The sequence below is a fragment of the Channa argus genome, chromosome 20 (genome assembly GCF_033026475.1).
Source record: "Channa argus isolate prfri chromosome 20, Channa argus male v1.0, whole genome shotgun sequence".
NCBI classification, from domain to species: Eukaryota; Metazoa; Chordata; class Actinopteri; order Anabantiformes; family Channidae; genus Channa; species Channa argus.
In genome coordinates, this window is record NC_090216.1 from 4352043 (window position 1) to 4375890 (window position 23848).

Genomic DNA, 23848 nt, shown 5'->3' on the forward strand with positions numbered 1-23848 from the left:
TCACATAAGCAGAGTTGCACCTGAATGCATCCAGAGATCATTACAAAATCAAAACAGACAATACACACATGTGAACACACTGCATTTGAAATGAATACACACTGTGCAATATTAGGCCCTAAATATTGAAGTGAGGATTCTAAAGAAAATAATGCCACAAATAAGTCATCTTATAAGTGCCGTAAACAAAACAGGAAAATAATATTTAGTATTTGAAGTATCACTGTAAAATCATTCATATGTAAATGGAGTTGGATCGTTGTTTTAATCTCAACATTCTTTCCAGCTCCCCCCACCCCTCCTCCATCTGTTGATCATCTGGTGTTAAAACAATATCGTGAATATCACACGGGGAAGTCTGGCTCAGTTCACACTTCCCATTTGTCATGGTTTTGTTGCTGTGATGCCTGTCTCATTGGTTGCTTCTTTTGGCGCAGAACAGGAAATAAAACTGAGGCAAGCAGCTAGAGACAATACACATAAACAGAGGTTTGAGTTGTGTGACTCCAAAAGGTTGTTTGACAGACCCACGGGTGAGAGGACGTTTTTAGGAAGAAAAACAGGCAAGTAGAAAAAATGATTACCCTACTCTGAAGCATCGGGTAATTCAACAGCAGGATGTGATTTTTCTCATTTTCGACTGTTTTAGTTTATAAATACATTTCAGCTCATTTGAGTTGCAACAAGTTTCCTTTCGTAAAAGTTTGCAGATTTTTCAAATTCAACTAGATATTGTAGTAAAGTCATTTATACAGTGTTGGTTAACTGTTTAGTTCCTGTGTTTTTATGTGATATCTATGTATATTTCATAACATACATGCAATTTCAATATGCAGCCCACATGTTCACACAGATAGTTTCAATTACATGGAAATCGTAGCCAAATCTTTCCACTTGTGTGTGAAATAGCAGCTAATCGTAAAGGCCTGTTGTTGTTGTTTTTTTTTTGTTTTTTTGTATTCTGTGTGCTGTAGGGGACTGTAAATAGTCCGAGCCCTTCTTGGATGAACCAAAGCCTAATGTCAAACAGAAATTGCCAGGTGACATCAGACTGACGCTGATTCGAGGCTGGTGCAAGCTTCCTGTTCTGTGGCTAAGTAGTCTTCAGCTTTGCTCTGGTGGTGGGTGAGTACACTTCCTGTGCACAGAAACAGAGGCTTTTGCCTCTGCTACCTTTGGTTCGCACTCAGCCCAAATGCTAAACTGCACCAACCTTTCCTATCAATTTGCATTCTTTCGATATTGTCAATTATACACATCAATGACAGGGCAGAGACCAGATATGAATCTGAGATACAGACACACAACACTACAACAAAGAGGCAAAAATGACTACAGAGGGACACAGTCCACAAAGAACTGCAAAGAGACAGTATTAACCACTGTGAGATCCAGAACACAACTAGTCCTAACAGAGATGCAAAACTGTGACAGTAATGACTGAAAAGAGACAAAAAGCAGTCCAGAAATAGAGAAGCATAAGACACACAATGCAAACAAAGCTGCATTGCTTAAAGAGTTTATGTAATTAGCAGTCTGAGTATGTGTCCATCCATCCATTAGTGGTTCTCAATCCTGCTCTGTATTCCAATTAACCCTGCACTACCCACTGCTGATTGAAGTGGGTTCTGTAAATCAGTCCCATTAAGGACCAGGACTGAAAACCACTACAATATACTGACATAAGGGGCATAGCTGTAAGTGTGCGATAATAAACTGTAACCCACTTGCTGACGTTTCTACAGCCGCATCAACCTCACATTTCCTCTATTTGCAGCATCCAAGATGTTACCACTGTATGTGCAATAAACCCAGAAGCCGCCCACGCGCACTGGAGCATGGAACTTGTGTCTGTGCAGTATGAGTTTGAGTACAAAGCGAGGGACGGTCGCCTCGTGTCCATCAAACCCAATGAAAGTTACATCCTGGTGTCCAAGACTAATGACCACTGGTGGCATGTGCGCAAAGACCAGGACACCATGCCCTTTTATGTCCCTGCGCAATATGTGAAGGAGGTCACGTCGCATGCTGGAGACCCTCCAAATACTAATAAACTGGATTTAATTGAGTGTGTGACTACCACTAAACCCGTGGATACCGCTAATGGAGCGCCACGTAAAGCTGTGATCCGCGTAGCAGCCCACGATGCTTCAAGAGAGACCCACAGATTCTCCACCTTTGGTTTATGTGACGACCCGCCAGATACAAAGCCCACTGAGACTGTGAAAGGTGGACAGACCACTACCAGCTTTGCACCCACTTCAAATAATCCAAAGAATACAAAGGCAGAGGATTCCAGTGGATCCTTTTCATTTACCTCAGCACCTCTGAAAACTGACAGCCTTCAACTGTACTCGCAACCTCATTATGCGCGAAAGCCCAGGAAAGGACAAGAACAGTCAAAAAGCTCACGGAACGTTAAAGTAGAACAGCCACAGGCGTTTGCAGATGATGGCGACATGGACTTCCCGCTACCCCCTGATTTACCTATATATGACACCATACCAGAGCTCAACATCCCCGATTCGTACACATTCCCTGCTCCTGTTAGTCCCAGCGACATGTCCGCATCATGGCCGCTGGCGAGATTGGAGCAAAGTGCAGAGGCAACGTCTTCTGCAAACACACTTTCCATTGAGCGGGTGAGGATTTTATGCAATTTTATTGATGTTTCACTTACCTTTCTGTATTAATCTCAGGCATGAAACCAAAACGTGTAACGTTTCAGCCAGCAGGGGGCACTGCTTCATCGTGTAACGTGATGTAGGTCTTCATGTGTACTACAGTAAACTGAAGTACAAAGCTTTAAGAGGCTACACTGAATCAAAGTAGATTGAATGTGACTTTTTGTTTTTATGTTTATGTATGTTATGAAAGGTCAAATATAACTTTCACGGCGCCTGTTTGGATTGGTTTTCATAGGCTTTTAGAGTGTTTGGCAGCCAGTTGGTTTGAGTCACAAAATGAGTTAGTGATGTGGTTTCATGTGATTGGGGCGTACAAATACATGTACACAAAGCTTTTTATAGGCACTGTACGCAACAGACTCCCACTGCGAGTGTCATTCTCCACCAGGTGGATCACAGGTCAAACCGGAGGCGTCAGAAAATGACTAACAGGATGCAGTTGAAGTTTTCTGCAACAAACAATTGAGTATTTTCTGATTTAGCTTTGAACTTTGTACCTTTTTTAAACACTGCATATATAAATTTACATAAATAAGTGCTGCATTTTAAGGGGTCACAAGGAAAAAACTGTTTGGACTCACTAAGGCTAATGTTGTTGTGCACAGAGCTGCAGCACACATGAACCTATTGGCATATGTTGCTTCAGTCAATTAATTTACATGCACTTAAGTAACCAGGTTACAGTCGGCCTTCTCTGGAAAGCTGATTTCGCTTCCCTCTCTCAGGAGAATTGAGCCCATCTGGCTTTTGTTTCTATTGTTTGGTTTGGTCCGTCTCTAGTTCACTGGTACAGTAGCAGGAGTTGTGCTGTGTAATATCTTGAGCCCTCAGTGAAGAATACATGATTTGCGGTTTTCAACAAATTTATCATTTCACTCTATGTTGCGAAAGTTTGATTTTCAGGCAAACTCTTACTGACGTTTGTTCAGGATGGAAGAAGTATTAAGATGCAGTAGTAAGTTAGTAACACAGGCAAACTTCTTTACTAATTAAAGAACTATTAAATGGATAGCAGATAGCAGCAGTTACTGAAGCTCCAGATGTTCAGTGTTAGTCCTTTTTTATATGTTATGATTATGTTCAGGTCTACTAACATTTTAGCAGCATTTTAGTTTTAATGTTGATTCCTTCACATAGTTAGGATTAATTAATATGCTGTAGTTAAGGTAGTTTGATGCATAAGTCTTTTTGTTTTTTTACCTTTTCAAGTTTTCAATGTAGAACATTTGTGATGTCTGACATATAAGTGCAATATTCTATATAATAGAAAAATTATCCGTAACACTAACACCACCTTCAAAAACAAATATTTTCACTAGTACTTATTTAACAAGGTTTAAACTCTTGTAATGAGTCATCGGACTGGTTTTCACACGGTGTCAGGTGTTTGAGACAACTATCAAAACTCCATTAGCACCAAAGCAACAATACTGAAATATCAAAATAATTTATTACGTATACGTGTATTTTGCTAATAGGTCATTTGTCTCTATGCAAAATATTATTAGCAAAATATGCTTCTAGTTTGCGTCTCAATTGCCCCTGGTCCCTATCACAGGAGCAGTACTCTGAATGAATGAATGAGTAAATGAATGGTTTTCTTTTTGTGTCATATCATCGATGTGGCTCAGCCCACATCATACGCAAAATAGAAGTAGCTTTCAGTGATTCATATACAAATCTGATATTAAAAAAGAAAATGCTCCAAAAAGGCAAACGTGTGAATTTCATGAAGAATTTTTTAAAAGTTGAGAATTTTCCGTAAAAAAAGTCTTAGTTTTTTGTCTTTCTAGAATGATTCAATGATTCTAAGCTATACAGAACAGACTTTTAACCATGTTGCTGCTGTAGTTGGCAGAAAAGCTCATTTTAACTCTTTTGAGTCCTGTTGGGTAGTTTAGTGTTAAAGTAAACTTGCTTCACCCTGATCAACTCTCAGTTTCTGCAAGTACTGCAGTACAAATACCTCCTAAAAGTACAAATACTTTTCCAGCTACTCCCCAAACTCAATGCGTAAAATCCATGTGGGTCCCTTATAAGTACAGCAACTTCACTCCTGCTTGTATTAGGCCTACCGACTGCATTGGGCCGACTTTTGGAATTCTTAGGACTGAGTCACTTGCTGATTCTGGTCCTGATCTTAAAATACCTCACTGGTTGAGTTCACAGTATCTGCGCCAGCTCATCAGCATATGAATAGCCACCGCTCGTCCCACTTCGTGCCATTTCAATGGGCGCAAAGAGGTTGGTTTTTTTTCCCCTTGCTGATTCAAGACCTCAGTTTTGATCAGCGAAAAGTTCCTCCGGGCGTGGAATCACTTTTATTGGGTTTGTATGGCTTATAATTTTGGTTGAATTCTTACTTCTTCTTCTTTCTTTTTTTTTTTTTTTTTTGGTTGATGAACTTGGTGACTTGTTTGAATTGGGGGATGAGGCTTGACGCGTGAAGCTTTTAAGGACTGGAGGCGCAGGAGGGTTTGTTACGAACTTTAATCCTGTGCGAACATAAATAGTGACTGCAAAACAGGTTACAAACAGGTTGTGTCGACTTAAGTGGCTATTTGTGAGGAAAGGAAAGAGTTAATCCGAAAGCTGCCGGGCCACTCCCAAACCTCCAGCTGCTACCTGGTTTCCCCAGCACCCAGGACGATCCCGGCAGCTGTGATCAAACGCATCGCTGGGGAATGATGACGCACAGGAGATTATATTCCTCTCTGAAACAACTTTTCCTGTTGGATGTAGTTTGTTGAATACAGGCGACCAAAAAAAAAAAATTATATATATAAGTATATATTGCTTCAGGTAAGTTTCACGACAGCTTTGCCCGTGTTGTTGCACCTGTTGCAGGGTGTCAGCCACGAATCACGAGTTGTGAAGGCGTTTGTTAAGGTTTCTACTCACATTTAACCAAATGTTTAACCACCGTGAGTCCTGTAATGGCTGCAGCCTCTCGCAGCAAACACAGTGACTGTGTGAGCATCATATCACCGTAATTACCAGCACGGTAGCATCAGGGAAGTTAGGTAAAGTGTATGAATGTCTGTGTTTTAAGCTCGGTTTAATGTGTGTGTCCCAAGTTCTCCTCTGGTGGAAGAGGGACTGTAAACGTGCCAGGACCCCTCATTATTTCTTAGCCCACAATGGAGGGCCATCTCCATGGTGATGTGAGGGGGGTCTGGCCTGACTCCCAGCAAGCTTTTAGTGCCAGTCCTGCCATGTAATGTGCAGAACCCTCAATTAGCCCAAATGTAGGTCACTTAATATCAAGGGTGTAGGCTGTTCTTTGCTCTAAAATGGGACGTTAAGTCTGGTAAGTGGATAATAAATCCAGTCTAAGTGGGAATCAAAAGTTTGGTTGGTTTTAACTTTACAACTTGCAGATACTTCAGTGGATGTTTAGGCCCCGTGATGTTTTTGTCAGGATGTTCTTCTCGTGATGCTCATGTGCAGCTGTTTATCGTTTAAAGTTCATGACAAATATTGAGCCTGATGTCTGATTCATCACTTGGAGTCGAGATAATTGCCACAAGGAGTCCAATGTTCCATTGATCTTTGGCAACTAGAGGAAAAGTTGTTGGCCCCTTGTTTGGACCTGAAGTGCATTTTTGTGCCATTTGAAACTACACTAATGATCCTTTTCCTTCAGTGCAGTCGTGTTTGAGGAGGACTGGAGTAATCACAGCTTTGGTACAAGCACTACAAGAAGGCAGTAATTCCTGCTGGGTTGTGGAAGAGACCAAATCAGATGCCAAGAAACCGCTCGAACAAGTTGTGTGAGTGTCCCATCACACACGTGCAGAGATGTGTTGACGGAACAGGTGCAGGTAGCGTTAGCTTCCTGATTGAGGAATTGACTATTTTGAATTTGTGCAGCATTGTTGAGCAGTGCTCACACTTCACGTGCAAAGGTAGAAAAACGTAAAAAAGTCGGGATTTTACCTTCGTTGGGTGGCGTTCTCAGAAACCCGCTGACATTTTGACCTGTGACATGTACAGTAGATAATGCAGGAAGACTGGGTTTGTCAAGGGCTGCATGAGCCATATCCACAGGAATGTCTTATGTCATTACTATAAAAAAGCTTTTGTAAAGCTACAAAGACATGCTCAATTATAGTGATCCTATCAGCCAGTACATCCTACCTCCAGGACAAATATGTTTTGCTGCAAGCACTAGTGCCAAGCAGACTATTGCCTGAAAGGGGACGACTTCTCGTGTCCCAAATGTTTCAGAAAGCTGTCTGCATGTTGTTTTCAGTTTGTTTGTATGCTGTGTGATGTTTAACTAAATGTCACAGTGCAAAAACGTGGGGTTTCCATTTCGATTGGCTCATTTATAGTTACCTCAGAAAGTATTGCGGTCAGCAGTTCCCCTTCTAGACGGAAAATGCTACACACCTATGCTGAATCACCTACAAAGAAAGAGTGGCAGATTTTGGGATTTGCTCCTGTTGAAGAGTCGTACCAGCGTATGCAAAGCTGGCCTAGAGTGCAAAGATAAGGAAATGAACATTTCTGGACTTACCCTGGATGCTGGGCCATGGAGAGTGTGATGTAAGAGGAGGTGGAGACCCAGTCATTCAATAGGTTGACTGTGTGTGCTTTGTGGCGTGATTTGGGCCCCAATTCGGTCCCCCATTGTTTGATTGGATGAGCGCTAATGTGGTTAAATAATCAGGCAGATTGCTGATTCGGGCATTGCTGAGAGTTGTTCCATCTGTGCTACAGGATTTGCATCTCCTAAGTAAACCCAGCTGAATACAAATGTTTGGCTTTTTTCGATAGTGAGATAAAACCGTGGTGCAGCACATCAAAGATATTCACCAAAATCAAACGCAACAGGTTTTTCTTAGGCGCATTTGAATAGCAAACAACCTTCTGTTGAGGTATTTAATGGAAAATGTTTTGGAGCTCTCCAGGAAGTGCCGCTGCACGACAGCCACGATGCCCCTGGGAAACTTTCAAAGCCACTAGCCTCGAACCCAATTTAGCCCCAACCTCAACCCGAAACATCGTGACTACAGCTTGCTGCCTGCACGCTGGCTGTAGTCGTACCCCGCTAAAAGGAAGTGATGATTGAACAATTGGACCTGAACAGAGAGACTTCCTGTTTCAAGCAGCCACCCTCGTGTGCTGCACTTTTTACAACAACATTTTTCATCACGGTTAGCCTGACATGATTCATATCACTATAAGAAACGATTGCTTCCCTTTTTCCCCATTAATGGATGAGTGACCTACTATAACACTGTGAACTTTAGAGAAGCAACTGTACAAGGATACAAAAGCAATCATTTCCAGAAGCTTTAATGTTTTGCAACATCTTTTTTTAAAAGGATATCCCAAAACTAAAGGGCATGCGTTTTCGAAAGTTTTGTTTCCATTGCTGTCATTTCCTTTTTTTTTTTTATCATATGGGCACACAGACAGGAAGTAGGTGGAGGTGACCTGCAATGTCTCTGTTGCCCCGTCTTTCCAGCCTCCTTCTCTGTCTTGTTTTCATTGTCTCTCTTGCCTATTAGCACACACAGACAGTTGCCCTCTACCCCCCATCCTACGCAAGGGAATTCAGCCATAGATGCACACAAACACAGACAGTGACACACACACTCTCACATCTCAGTTGAGTCCTCACACAGTCCCTTCCTGCTGCTATTGTAACAGAGCTAGCAGTTCTTCTTTCTAACTGGGCTGCAACTGACACAGCTGCTGCAAGAGGAGGATGTGTGTGTGTGTGTTTGTGTGTGTGAGGGTGTATTTGTGAATGTGGGTTTGCCCTCTCCTCAACCATCACAAGTTGTCTAAACGGTTGCTCGGGTTTGGGGCACGTTTGCTCCTTCGGATATATGGCTTTTCAAAAGAGAACGATATAAAGATGATGGACATGTACTCCAGGCTTTGTTCAAGTCAACGGGCCAAGCAGCGCTTGAGTCTGCCAGTGGTGCCTCAGGTAGGTGATCACGGTGACACTGAAGATTTTTATTGCCACATTATAAAATGTAGGTCTCTGTTGTCAGCGTACTTTGTATCTCTTCACTTGTTCTGACAACTGTGTTGCTTCCTGCTTCGCATAGGTTTCTCACCTCGTACTTGTCTCTTTTCCTGTACAATTCATGTAAACACTGAGCTGACAGCTGTTGCTTAAAAGCTCAGCGAGCTTTTGATCTTTTATCCTTTTAAGTAATTATGTTTTCATCTTAAGGAACTCTACTTTATTATTACTATATTAGGTCGGAATATGAAGCTTTACTCTATTCTCTATGAATATTTAAGGCACTTCAAGGCACAATCTTTCTATCAAAATGGCCACGCGGGAGATCCCGTGTAATTGCACACATGATGTAGCTGCTTGAAAATAGAGGAGTGATTGAACATTTTAAAAGGCAATAAAAGAAAAATGCCTCTTCTCTTCTTTTTGTGCTATATGTGCTTTGCCGCTTACGGTTTTGGTCACATAGATAATGATCATCTGCGAAGATAAACTAAACTAGGTCAGAGGACCAGTGGTAGAAGTATTTAGATCAGAAATAAAAGCACCAGTTAGTTTGGTTGTTAGTTCATATAAGACCCGAAATACAAATGCAATATCTAACTAAAAACAGTATTATGTGCAAAATGTTCTGCAGAAAAATGGTCACTATATGGTCATTATATATGCATATATGTATAGATGGATAAATATGTATAATAATTGAACTACTTATTATATAACTAATTATAATAATAATTTGAACTACTTTATACCGGATGCAGTTAGGAATTAACCAACCTATTAGTTTAATAGGTTTTAATATAAATGGAGGCATAAATAAAAACCCAGTGTTCTGCCAGAAAATAGTTGTATTTACTATTGGACGAATTGCATTTCTGTGAAGTAGTGGGTAATTTATATCGTACCGAGTCTTAAACTGCCACTGTCATGGACAGGTCATGGACATCTGTTTGTAAGAGGCCTCTCAAGCCTAATAGATTAGAAACTGGGTTCACAGTGCCTTGTATTTTAATGTTTTTGATGCAAAATACAGAAAAATGACTACAGCTGTCAAATAAGTGTAATCGCTTAACAAATACAATATTTCCGTGAGCGTTGAGTCATGAAGTTGCATAAAATGTACTTATATATATATACTTTAGCTGAGTGAATGTACTGCATGAGATTGGCGTATTTGCATGCTAGTTCTCAATAGTTCTCCCATCAAACTGTATCACACACTGGTATCTGTCTGTAGTGTTCCAGACGATGGGCATTATTCCAGCGTGGCTGTTTCAGAAATCAATCATGGAGCTCTTTCATTTCCTCTGTCGGTCTCCGTGGTGTCGTTGTTTTGTTGGCTGTCAATCAGTTTTTAGGGTCAGTTGTCTGGTTGTCCGGACTGATTGCATCCCGGGTATAATGAGATCAATAGTGAACCAAAGTCAGCAAGCACTAGCGTTGAATAGACTGATAGATAACACACACGTAATCATTCAATCCATGCTGAATTGCTACATTCTTACTAGTATTCATGTTAACTACTTTCATCTTTCATCGGGAGCAGGAAGTTCAAGTCCTGCAAGTAATACTGTTAATAGAAGTGGTCTAAATACACATCAAGCCGTTGGCCATTACTGGGCCATTTGAGACTGTCCGTCTTTCTGTTTATTGTTGTCTCGCACACAATCGCTAATAGTCTGACCCCAGTTTGTAGGTTTTTAGCTGGCTCGGCATGTTTAATTGGCGTCAGCCCCCTTGGTGAGAGAGACAACTGTGATTCTCCAACTCGAACAGCCCACCAGTGCGTGAAAACAGACCACGATGTTACAAACACCAGTACCATTTGTAACTTTTTGATTAGAAGTGGCTAGGAATTGTCTTTGATGAGCAAGGGGTGGTGTGAAAATGGTAACAGTGCTTTGTTTACAGTTTCTACATTCACAGTCCTCGGTCTCTCACTTTCCCTTCCACTCACACAGTTGTGGAACATGTGGGTTGTGGGTCTCTATGGTGTGTTCGAGTACCACTTGGACTAAGATGACAGTTGCTAATACGGCCGTGAGGGCTTTGATTCGCAGACTGAAAGGAGCTGCTGCTAAAGTTAAAAGTCAAACTTTGTGCAGCGACAAATGCCGATCATAGGATTTGAATAAAAGAAAACATTGTAGAACCACGTAACAAGTAACTACTACTGTCAGATAGGTAAATAAAGAAATATAAAGAATATTTGCAACAGAAAAGAAGTATAATGCAGCATAGAAATGAACAGATGTAGCACAGACACACACACAGTTCTTAGGTCGTGGTAAATATAGACCCTAAGACGACCTGTGAGACATGATACTGACGGTAGCTTGAAAGAAACAACAGCTTCTTTTTTTTTATTTGTGTCATCATGACAGCAAAGCACTGGCACAAGCACCTTAAAGGAAGATTGCTGTGTTTTCATTTTAGTGGGTGGGGGAGGAGTCATTTCACGTGCAACTGCGAGACTTGGTCATTGCATCACAGTTTCTGGAGAGCTATGAACAGAGGCAGCCTTTCATCAGCGCTTCACTCACTCTGGTTTTCTTTAAACAAATTAGTTGTGTTGATCGGGTCTATTTGCATGTCGTGTTGCTGCGATGCAGCGAGTCGATGTTCAGCTTCGCACTGAAAGCCATAAACTCAAAATGCAGTTTTGAAAAGCTGAGAGAATTCTTACTGTTCTGATACTGATATTTGTTTGCAGGGGGAAAGCAGTCATAATGCCTGATGTGGTGAACGTTCACCTAGCTTTTAGCCGTCTGCAGTCAGCCTGTGGGCAGAACCTGTCATTGGTTGGTTAATTATTGTGGCACTTAGCAGGGCCATCGTAGGAAACCACATCAAATTTTTAAATATCCTTATTTAAGAGCAGTAACCCTTGTGTGTGTGTGTGTGTGTATTGGAGGGTTGCACATGACTAAATAAGGGAAGACATGAAAGTAGAATCAGGTAATGATTTTGGGAGGAACACCTCTTACGAAGCACACTTCCTGTGATCTGTAAGACACGGAAGACTGACTGACTTATGAAGAGCTTTCGTTAAAGCAGCGGGCTGAAGGCTGGTACTTAGCACTGAGTTCTCCCAAGGGGTGTTTTTGTCTGCATAAAAGCATCCACTAGCACACACTGTTTCTAAATGTGCTTACTTTATTGTCATGTAGAAGCTCCTGTGGATGCATTTTAGTTAATATATACATATGTATTTGCTTTTTGTGCCTTTCCACAGGCGCAGAATGAAAACATTCGTTCAGCTGTGTACGTCAATGTAGCACAGCTTCGCCAAAGCATCTCTGAGTCTCCCCCCTCTGCTCCTTCATCCTACTCTCCTTCCTACCTTGACCAAGAGGGATGGGAGGTGCACGTTGATCAGCAAAGTGGACAGCAGTACTACTACCACCCCGCCACAGGGCGCACCACCTGGGAGAATCCCTTTTTAGACTCCCCCACAGACCCGGAGCCTCTGCCTTTAGAGGTCCCCTGTTCCCCATCACCTCCTCAGTCTCGTGCGTGTTCTTTATACGCCACCTCCCCTTCTGCGTATACCTCAGACTGGGAGCAGTTGGTGGATGAGGACAGCGGTCGCCCCTACTTTTACAACTCAATGTCTGGGGAGACGTCCTGGGAGCCACCGGAGCAGCTGAGCCCGTATCCTCCTCTGATGGAGCCCATGAGTGTGCAAAGGTTTCAATATGACGGGCCGGTAAGGACAGCGTGGCTGCTCTACTTAGCCCCCCTCTGTCTCCTGTTTTAGCTTCACCCAGGGGAAAGATGTAAATACAGTCTGCTTTTAATGGAATTCATTCTCGTGCACCTACATAGCAGATAGGACTCATTTTCTTTTAGAAAGCCCACAGATCCAGTGCAGAACCTCCCCCAGTAGTCTCTCGTTGTGTCCCTGACTTTAAAAGAACAGAGACATTTGCCCTGATTTTTAATAACTACATTTCTTTCATTTTCTTCTGAACAATATTTCAATGTTTTGGGAATTAAAGGAATATCATGAAATATTGAAATTACAGGGCAATATTAATTATATCTTTATGTTTTCAGTGTTGTGTTTTAATTACAACACAAGCAGCAAGTGACCCACTTTCCTGTTCCATAATTTTTTTTTTTTTAGCTGGAGTTGGGTCAACAGAATAATATTTTGAGGTCATGGAAGTGATGTGATATAGAAGTCATGCAGAAGTCATTGAGTTCTGTATCCTGGTCACAGCAGAGTGTAGCGACTATTAACAAACTGAATTGAGAGGCCAACACTGTTGATTAGTGCAAAAGTTTTAAACCTGCACGTCAAGACCACCCGATTAAAGGTTTGACACTGTGGGAAATATCTATTTTTTTTAAATTTCTGTACAATAATTGTGAAGTTTCAACATCTAAGCGTAGCATAAAATCCGCCCAAAGGCAACATAAACTGTAACTGTAACCACAACTGTAATTTTGAGTCTCCAAATGTCAAACAAACGGGACAGAGCGTGTTATTAGTGAGCTTTAGATGTGCTCATGAGCAGATTCTGTGTGTTTTAATGTGTGTTTCTGCTGTGTTTACATTCCCAGCCTCCTCTACCTGAGGAGGACTACCCCTCGGGGGATTACGCAGGCCCCGATCAACCAGAGGCCTATGCGGAGATCCACGCCTCGGGACCTCCCACCATACGTAAAGAGTACGCCCTCAGCCACGGGAACCGGGGCATCATCCCGAGGGCCAACCTAGACCGCGGGACCCAGACTGGTTGGAATCTCAGTGTGGAACCCAACGGGACCTACGTGTTCACCAGTGAACACTCTTCAGATGAAGTACATCCATCTTCCATGTTTGTTTACATGTCAGAATCAGATGATGAGGGGTTTCTTTAGTCTTTAGACAAGGAAAGATAAGGTGGCGTCAGACCCTATTTAGAAAGTTAACATGCTGACATGTGCTCAGTGACAGTGCTAACTAGTGCTAAACACAAAGTACAGTGGAGGCTGGGGGGTAATTATTATTTGTGCATTTTCTCATAGCCACAGATTTCTAGCTCACGGTGAGAGCAGATCGCTAAAGTCTTGGATTCACGTTCCGGGGCGATATGTCAAATTTCATCTAAATGTTTTTTAGATATTTAAGTCTGCACACAAGTGGTGGACCATCTGATCCGCTGACTTACGGACATTGCTCTCTGCAGAGTCATGGTGTTGATGTGAATAAATGGGGAACTTGAGAAAAAGTTAATACCTGCATGTTTCTCACTTCCATGCCTGTGTAGCCACTCTATGAAACAAGGCTGTAACATGATCGATTTTTCATATGCAATATGAGCATTGCAACTCTTTGCTTATGTTCCCCATCTTCCCCCTCTTTAGTGGCTCAGCGGGACATTGTTTACAGCGTTCATATTTGTACATTATCTAAATTGGTTTTACACTGAACTATTTTGAACTGAACAATGTATGTTATGTAATAGTGGATCAAGTCTGTGGACGATCAAGGGCAGACGTACTACTACCTAAGAGATGGATCCAAGTCTCAGTGGAACCTGCCTGAGGTAAAGACCATGTCATCGTTGTAAAACGGTGACTGACATTTATCAGGATTGAAACTTAGACCGTTCTTTATGCTGGCTCACACATGCTAATGTCAGTATAACCGTTAATACGACACTATTTTGATACTGTGATGTACTATCTATACTGTAAATCACTTCTAATGTTTTATTTGCATCTTTATTAATATCATGTTCAATTCAAGCATGTTTTTAGGTGAATATGAACTATAATTATAAACATTACAAAAAGTGATATTCTCTGTATCCTATCAAGCTTTAGGAGAAACAGGCAACTTTCCGACTGTATAAATCCCAAGCATCCATAGGAGTGAAAGTAGAGCAACCTGAACTTTTCCCGAAAGGTGAAACTCAGGGCTCAGGGCTTCCGTTCCATACTTGTATAGTCTGGACTCTATTCTGTTAGGCGCCTTGAGATGACTTGGTTCAGAATTGGCGCTACATGGATAAAGTTGAATTGAAAGACGTCTCCACAATCTCCACACGTGAATCATATCAACTTTTGGTGCCAACTATTTATTTATACCTAGTTAGCATTATTTACCGTGGAATAAAAAGTATGACAACAGTGTTTATTAAAGTAAAATCGTAAAAGTACTAGCATGGGAAAAAGCAGGATGGTTTCAGTCTTTTCTTGTTCACATTTACATTAAATTAAACTGCATTCTTGTGCCTGCAGGCCCCTGTAGCTCCTGGCCAGTCCAGGGTGGAGAATGGTGAAGCAGAAAATGTGTCGGTCATTAAAAACTGGAGACACACCATGGGACCCTCCCAGTTCAGCTCAGCTCAGGATGAGGGGGTACATACACACACACACACACACACGCACATTCACAGGCTGCCAGAACTGTGTGTAGATGTACGAGCATCACATGTTTGGGGTGTGTCATCTGGCTTAATCAGGCTGAAGCCGTGAGGGCAAGTCGCTGTTGAACAACCGATGCCACTTCTTATTTAACCCTTGTTTAGTGAAGCAAATCAAATGCAGTACACTCTTATTTCCAACAACAGCTTGAGAGCGGAGCTGCAGAGGGAGGGAGAGGAAGGGTTATATTTGTACACAAACACCTGGGAGTTGCTAAACACGGATACGGGCTTGTGCTTGTTCTTGCTGAGCAACTTAGGTGCAGCAGTCAGCGGTTCAATACCTTGCACAAGGGCACAGAATTGGTAACATTTAAAGCCAGGGATGGTGTTTGTTCGCCCACCCTGATTTAACACAAAATGTGGTGTAATTACTGAAAAGAGCAGAAATCTGGTGATTTCACGGAATAACCTTTATCACCATAATTGTCTAACTATATGTTACTTTTTAGATGTTCTTGTTTTATTGTTGTAAATAAAAAGTATTCGCCATCTGTTCTGCCCCTGTTGTTCAGAGGTTTGTGCCAACTCACAGGAGGAACACGTCAGACTACAGCAGCGACAGCTCGAGTACGGGAAACTCTCCAGAGAATCACCAAAATGTGAGTAGACCAAGTGTCCTTTCAGTCTGGAAATACTGAAACATGAAAAACTGGCACCTGTAGTTCACCATTAACGGTGTCCTGTGTCTCTCTCCTAAGGCGTTTGGGTTTAGGCCCTGGAGAAAACCCTATTATCTGACCTCGAGGTGGCTGCGCTATAACGTGGGTTGTTAGTCTGAGTGTTCACCTGAGCTCGAACAGATGTGTTTCATTCACTGCATCATATATGAAGTTATTTTAAATCATCCTGTCCCTCATATAGTGATGCGTTTCCCCTTCTGGTATAGGAAACCATCTGTTGCTCTATTATGGTGCTGTTTTCGCACCACTTCCCTTTTTTGTGTTTGCCCAGACAGTCACCTTGCTGAGCTGCAGTGGATGTATGGAAACGAAAAGAGTAGTAGAGTAATAATAGAGTAAGAGTAATAATAAAGACCATGTTAGTTTTAAAGTTATGAACTCAATTGATCTTAATCAAACTGCTGGTGCCTCATATAATTTTCAGATTAACATTTGAATGCATTTTTAACAAGAGGGTGACTGTAGATCTATTCCTTTTTTAAATGACAACCTGTTGATTGTTATAGCTATGGCAATGTGGCTACCTGATTATTGTTTAGGATTCCTTGAAAGGGTTTTCGATCGCTTTAATAGCGTAAAGACAGCTACGTGACATGTTAAAATTGCATTATTATAACATTATATAAGATTGATTAAAAGCATAAAGATGAGATATTGTACATTTTTCAAGACAAAAACTAAAAAGAAATGATCACCAACAGATGGCGATTTAAAAATAAAACTATACATATGTAACCTATTTTTTTCTTTGTCAATGGCAAAGAAGCTTGGGGGTGAGAGTGACAGACAGGGGAAAGGAAGTCAGACTGTTGGCAGACTAACAAACTGTTCGTCTGTCTTTTACAGTTCACCAGTCACCACACAATCATAGTAACACAGCATAATTTATTCTATTGGAGGTCGTCTGCGCAGCGTTTTTCTAAATGCTGCTGTGCACTTAAGTGCAACGGTTAAAGTAAGAATCAGAAACGCAGTACAAAAATAGTTTTGTCAAGCTTTTAACTTGAGGAGGAATGTATGGCGAAGCACACATGCATGGAAGAGGAGACATGTAGCTTATAAATCCTGGGAGAAATCTTTGCTATTGCTCATTTCTTGTATTTATCAAACCGCGAGCCAAAACCACAAGGTACAAATTGACTTCCAAGCTCGGTGCACGAGCCAAGAAATTACCAACAACAAAAGCACATGCAAGTACGTACAGTATAAGGGTTCGTTTTGCAGCAGTTCTACACAGAACTACTATTTTAGGAAAACCTAAAGAGGAAAATTTGCCCTAAATTGACAATAGATTTGTACTCAGTTGTTCCATTTCACCCCGTGTCTAAGATTGGAATCATGTTGTGTGTGAAAAGCTGTGGAGAGTGAAAATACTTGCACATCGATTCTCACATCTTCTCACTGACACGTGGCCACATATTTGTTGTTTTAAGACAGACTTGGAAAACTTGTCATTTAAAGTGTTTGTTCAGCATTGTAACCAGAATTGTGCGTCCTGAAATATTCTCACATATCATCACGTCATAGTCTTAAACGTTTACACCTATTACGATGACAAATACAGCAGGTCAATGTCAAATGAGAACCTTATCGTTTACGTCCTCAGGTGCAGAACTTGGAGAAAGCAGGAATTCTCAACAAAACAAAAGTGTCTGAGAACGGCAAGAAAGTGAGGTAAGCCAACGCTTTGCCTGAGGTTACCACAAGTATGACACAAGGATATTCAGTTTTTAAAAATGGGTGTGAGTCATCTCCCCCATAGCTCTCTGATCCTTTGTTGTGCATTAGTCAGGATTGTTTCCTCATTTTAGGAAAAACTGGACCCAGGCCTGGACGGTGCTTTACGGAGGAGTGGTGACGTTTCACAAGGACCCAAAATCTGCAGTGACGGGCACCTCGGTACGACAATATGTAGGATTCACTTGTTTGTGCTCGGCAGGAGAAGAAGGCGCTCAACCTGCATTAATAAGAAGCGCTGACGCCTGATCTGAATGCCGCATTTCTGCTTGTGTTGCATTCTGTACATTTCTCAGAGGATTGTGACAGGGCGAGTCTTTTCTTTGCCTTTCCCCTTCAGTGCTTTGCCTCAAACTACCGTCTTTCATAACTTAGAACGAAACAGAAACAATATGCTGCAGTATGATTTTCAGGCTGGTGTGTCGCCTGTTTGAGGAACCAGAGTCCAGACAAGCCCTCAGGCCACGCGAAGACAATGACTGTCCTAGCTTTTCTGTAATGCAACTTGTTTCTTGGAATTTGCAGCTGTGATTTTATTTCTTTTCCCCCACCCTTGCAGAAAACTAATCCAGAGGTCAAGGTGGAGCTGCGAGGAGCCACGATCGGCTGGGCCTCGAAGGATAAATCCAGCAAGAAGAATGTTTTAGAGGTGTGTTCGTTTGTTGACATGAAGCACAATGCAGTGTGAACCGAGCTGGGGATGTTTTTATCTCGAGCTGCTATTTTTAGCCTTGTTATCTCGTTTGAAGGACCATAAAAAGATTTGTGAGTCACATTGGCGGTTTAATTAAAGCCACTGAAAACACATGATCCATATTTATCTATAACATTAAATGATGAAGTGACACGAAAGATAAAAAATAACATCATGGGACTAAACACTGGTCTACAGCCTAGTGGCTCTTTGAGGCAGCAGACACACCGAGTAGCTGTTTCTAGGAGCTAAATGCTAATGTCAAATAAACAATGCTAACATGCTAATGCAACCCACCCCCCACCCCCAGTTTAGCATGTTAGCATGCTAACTTTTGCTATTTAGCACTAAACGCTTCAAGGTACATTTGAGATACTTGTACTTTTCTGAATTTTTGCTGATAGAATTATAATAAACTTTTATATTTTTATACACTATTATAACGTTACATTAACCGGGTGTTGGTACCATTTATACATTTTTGTTTCAACCCAAATGATAACATAATAGAGATCTTTCTCTGTATCTATTTATTTATTTATAAATTACTATACAATGTATTTTTCAAATTTGGACTAGATTTGCACTTTCATGCTATCAACAGCATCAAATTCAAATGTTTTAATTAGTTTGTATTAGTGGATTTCTTGAAGTTTTTTATAATGATTACATCCTAAAACAAAGCAAATATTACAGAAAAGTCCAAAACAATAATATGTATTTGTGCTTCAGAACGTTTTTCTTCTTGTCTACTCCACTTACCATCTCACAAGCTCTCAGATTTACAACAGTCATCAGAAATAGATTTAAATGTTGCCTAAGTCTGATTGGTGAAGCTCTCCGCCCATTTTAAACCAGTGTTAAAAGGTCAGAAAACAGAAATAGACATATGTTAGATAGTGTATTTTAACAAACCCACAACTTATAATTTTCCAGAAATTTTCAGATACAAAACAAGAATGAGGAAATGTCTGTTTTTAATATGCAAAATTCCCTGCTCCAGTTAAAAGGCAAGAATGGCGTGGAGTTTCTGATACAGTCCGATACAGAAAGCATCATCCATGACTGGCACAAAGTCTTAGTGGACACAATACGACAACTGGTAAGTGGTTTCGTTATCAAATATCTCATTAATTCAAGTTCTGAATATAGTTTAAAATTATAGTCAATATTATGGAGATTTCCCTCTGTAAGATGGACTCATTTTCATGATCTGTTTTCGTCAGGAGTACCAGAACCATCAATCGGAGGAGGAGGACGGAGACTTATATGAGAAAATTCCCAACATAGAACGAGATGACAAATCTAGCAGCATTGACAAGCGAAGGCGTAAGTTTGACAAAGTACCTTTTATAAAATAAATTGTGGTATTAATACCACAATCACTTGTGACCTAGTTATCAAACCCACTGGCAGCTAAAATTACAGCTATTTTAAACAAAAGACAATTCTTTTTTTTCTAGCCTCCAGACCTGTTACCCAATCATCCGGTTCTATAGGAGACACAGACCAGAAGAAGGTACGAACCAAGCTGATGAAATTCCTCATGAAACGTCCCACGCTGCAGTCTGTCAAGGAGAAAGGCTACATCAGAGGTACTTTCACTCTACCGGACACAAGGCAATGTAAAGTAAAATGTCGACAATTACGCCACAAAAAAAGACTCAGTGGTAATTGGATACCACTGCTACAACAACGACTACTACCTCAGTATTACAGTAAAGGAAATGTTCTTACTCTTTGCAGAAAATGTGTTTGGCTGTCACTTGACCACACTGTGTGCACAGGAGAGGACCACAGTCCCTAGTTTTGTGGAAAAATGTATCAAAGCAGTGGAAAGGAGAGGTAATACAACACCACTGTGAGAATTGCTGAGTGTGGTGTAGCAGTGCATTAACTGGTGCGATGTCATGTGTTGATGTACAGGTTTAGACATAGATGGGCTCTACAGAGTGAGTGGGAACCTCGCCGTCATTCAGAAACTGCGCTACAAGGCTGATCATGGTAAACATCAATTTACTAATGTACACGCATTAACAGTGCTTAAAACAAGCACATTAATTAGGGACTGTATTTAATAAAGTATGTCTACTGGATTTTTCTTGATCATCTTTTACATTGTAAACATTGCACCTTTACTTTGCTACATTTAGTCACTTTGGAGATTCTGAATAAAAATATAGAATAATCATAATCAAGCCACCCACCCAAATCAAGCCACCCACCCAAAGTTTGTGCTAAACATAATAATGAAGAACTTTGATTTTTGATAGTATTTTTTCTTTTAGCTGTACTTTTAAATTCAGGACAATTGTAGCAGAGTATATATGACTGTATTGCTACTTTTATTTAATTACTTAGTCGTCTTCTACTTCTATGTATGAGACTGCTCAATCGACAAACATGCACACTGGAAAACTAGGCATCATAGTGCATGCAAGGAGTGACCGCTGTGTGTTACTTAGATGGCAGCTCCCCCTGCTGTGCTTTAATGGTCTGTGCACTTCTTGTGTTACTACAGAGGAGCTGGACCTTGAGGACGGCCAGTGGGAGGACGTTCATGTCATCACCGGAGCGCTGAAGTTGTTTTTCCGAGAACTTCCTGAGCCTCTCTTCCCATACAGCCACTTTAATGACTTCGTCACAGCCATCAGTTAGTAGAGTGTTTGGTTCTAACAAACTATTGTACATGTTCTCTAAGCACAGCAAATATTTTAAGAAATGTTCTAGATAATAGATGATAGAGTTACTGTTAATTGATGACTAACTTCTGTGTTGTGTTTCTAGGAATTGCTGATTACAACACAAAATTGTCTTGCATGTGTGACCTGGTCGAGTCACTTCCTCCTGCAAATCATGATACCATGAAACTCCTTTTTGGCCATTTACGCAGGTAAACGACATGCTCTTACATCCTTTACCTCTGCGTGTTTCATTACATACAGTTGCATAAAACAGTTGCACAGGGTTTCACTGGGGGTTTTTGACAACAACACATGCTCAAAAGTACCCACACAGCAAACCTAACTGCGCCATTTAGTCAAATGCCCCTTAGCAAGTTTAGCCTATAGCAGAGGCCTTTGTTAGTCATCAACAAGCTTCTGGTGCAATTCTGATTGAATATTTGATCAGTCTTCTTGGCAGATTTGTTAGAGTTACATTAAATCTGTTGATTTTGTGGCACAGGCTCAACTTTTACACCCAGTCCCACATATCCATAAAAGCTGCTCCATATCCATTTTCAAACCAGCTATATTATGTGTTTGGGGTCATTGTGTGTCCAAATTTCAACTATTTAACGTAGCTGATAGTTTGTGGTTACACTAAAGAGTTCTGAGGTAATTCTCCTCCTACAATGTTCCATCCACTCTGTGCAATGCACCTGGTCCACTGGCAGCAATACAGCCTCAGAGCATGATTCCAACTCTACTGCGCTAACAATAGGTTTCACCTTTATTAGTTGAAACATATGTATCTCCGGTCATTATAGCAATTTCGGTCTCCTCGGAGCATAAAAGTTTTCTCCAGAGGACCTTTTCTTTGTCGTTAGCTAGAAACATTATTGAAGCTTAAATGGGTCGATTTTTGAGCAGGGGCTTCTTTTTTAGATGTCAGCCTCTCAGTCCATGGTGATGTAAAACTCAACTGTCTCCAGCCTGCCATCCTCTTTCTCAGATCTGCTATGAGCTCCTTGGACTTTCCTACCATACTATGTGTTAGTCAATCCAATGAGTGCTGTCAAACAAACCCTTTTTATATTTGCACAGAGAATTCACCATGTGTACTCAAGTATGATCACGAACAGGAAGTTAAAAGGTTTTAGTCCTGGCAATTTAAAAGACCTTTCGGAACTTTTAGCACCTCTAAATTAGTAATCTGAATGGGCCCATATACAATGTATAGATTGGATTCTGTGTGTTATAAAGCCCCAAATGAATAAAGCTTGTGCAATGAAAGGTTTTTCTTTTTCTTTTATTGAACATGTACTGTGTGTTGTAAAACGAGAAACAAATTAAATTCCAAAAGTGCTGTGACACTCATGTCCAATATAAGTGTATGTAAACATTTGTTTGAAGCTGTATTAGAACTTGTACAGTGGAGTAACAAGCAGAAAAATGTAATTGGGAAAAAGTTTAACTGTATGGGCAAGTCTTGTCTTTGCTGTTGAGGTCAAATGAATAACAATACATAAAAAATTCTTTCTCCATGTTTCTCCTGACAGGGTCATTAAATGTGGGGAGGACAATCGCATGACCGTCCAGAATGTGGCAATTGTTTTCGGTCCGACGCTGCTTCGGCCAGAGATGGAATCGGCCAACATTGCAATGCACATGGTGTTTCAGAACCAGATAGTGGAGTTTATCCTGAATGAATATGAATGTATTTTCCTCTCCAGCTAAAGCTTTCTGAAGCCTTTGGTGCAAACCTGGGCAGCAGCTTGTGCTGCAGCTTGTCCTGCAAAATAAATTAAAGGGCTCTTTGAGTTTTCTTTGCACAGAAAATGTGAAGTCTAACCATGTAAAACTAGTCTTTGCTCAGGATATCTGAGGCAGGTTTAACCACTGTTTTGTCCAGATTTTTTCCACTGTTAGAAAAATCTTAGATGAAGCATGACAGATACAAACATGTACGTGTAGTTTCCTCTCACACAGGTTTGGAGTTTGTCACTCAGTAGGAGAATGACGATATCAGATTGCCCCTCATCCCTGAGAACCTAGTTGTACTAATCTCATAAGTCAGTTTGTGGATAATGTAATAGTTTCATTTGTTGTTTTAATTTGTGTAAATTTCAGCTTTTTATTTACACCCCAAGTCAAACCTGAACATATGCATTAATTGTCTTTTTAAAAAATGATCAATGATTGCTTCCATCTTTATTTCAGAATGTTTAATTAGTTTTAAATATTGTTTTTCATTTTGCAGTATATTACACACAGCAATAACTAAGATGGTATTCTAACGTTACATTTTTATTTTCACTTTCTCTTCTATCAATACTTTCATTGTAATATAGAGATGTATAAAAGTGGAATATTAATACCAACATCTAGATGTGAAGTAGATGGTGACATCGGCTATTTTCTAGTAAAGAATTGGCTGAAAAACACCATTTTTGATGATGTTGTACTTGAAAAAAACTGTATAATAATAACATAAGAACCTTTTTCGACAGCCTGTAGTAAAGTCAGTTGACCAGAGAAGTGGATCTGTATGTCCTGTAAATAGAAATAGATGGCATATTTATCCTAAAGGTTGTTGAAAGTTATTCAATAATAAAGTAACTTTCTTTAAAAAAAAAAAATTTGATTTGGTTTTTGGGTTTTTTTGTTTTGTTTTTATCTACAAATAGGTATTTGCCTGTAAACAAAGAATGTACACATGTGAGTAATTCAGTTCAAACTGGTTAATGGATAAGTACAGAAATAAATTCAAAATGTATAAAATATATTTTAGCTAAAATTAGTCATTATGGAGAACAACCTCAGTGTGTTACACTTAAGTTATACCATTGTTATATTATTTAATGACTCAGTATGAAAGTAGCTTTTTAATATTTAATTAATATTTAATATTTAATATAACTTGTTGAAATTGACTTTTATACATTTTAACATAATTTGGTAGTTTAATCTATAGCA

General features: G+C 40.4%; 1 protein-coding gene across 3 annotated transcripts; it reads left to right on the forward strand.

Annotated features, from left to right (window-relative positions):
• Positions 1-433: 433 nt before the first annotated feature.
• Positions 434-23045, forward strand: LOC137105481 (rho GTPase-activating protein 15-like). Of its 3 annotated transcripts, XM_067487725.1 has the most exons (19): positions 434-563; positions 975-1125; positions 1778-2642; positions 11912-12385; positions 13246-13485; positions 14133-14213; positions 14911-15030; positions 15611-15697; positions 17385-17452; positions 17590-17677; positions 18075-18164; positions 19213-19311; positions 19436-19538; positions 19673-19804; positions 19956-20054; positions 20136-20213; positions 20731-20862; positions 20997-21102; positions 22432-23045. In XM_067487725.1, exons 3-19 carry the CDS (start codon positions 1839-1841, stop codon positions 22607-22609), a joined length of 2979 nt encoding a protein of 992 aa, XP_067343826.1. In that variant the 5' UTR covers positions 434-563; positions 975-1125; positions 1778-1838; the 3' UTR covers positions 22610-23045. The 3 variants fall into 3 exon arrangements, with proteins under 3 accessions (XP_067343826.1, XP_067343827.1, XP_067343828.1); XM_067487726.1 differs by lacking the exon at positions 14133-14213; XM_067487727.1 differs by lacking the exons at positions 434-563; positions 975-1125; positions 1778-2642 and adding an exon at positions 8297-8634.
• Positions 23046-23848: the final 803 nt, after the last annotated feature.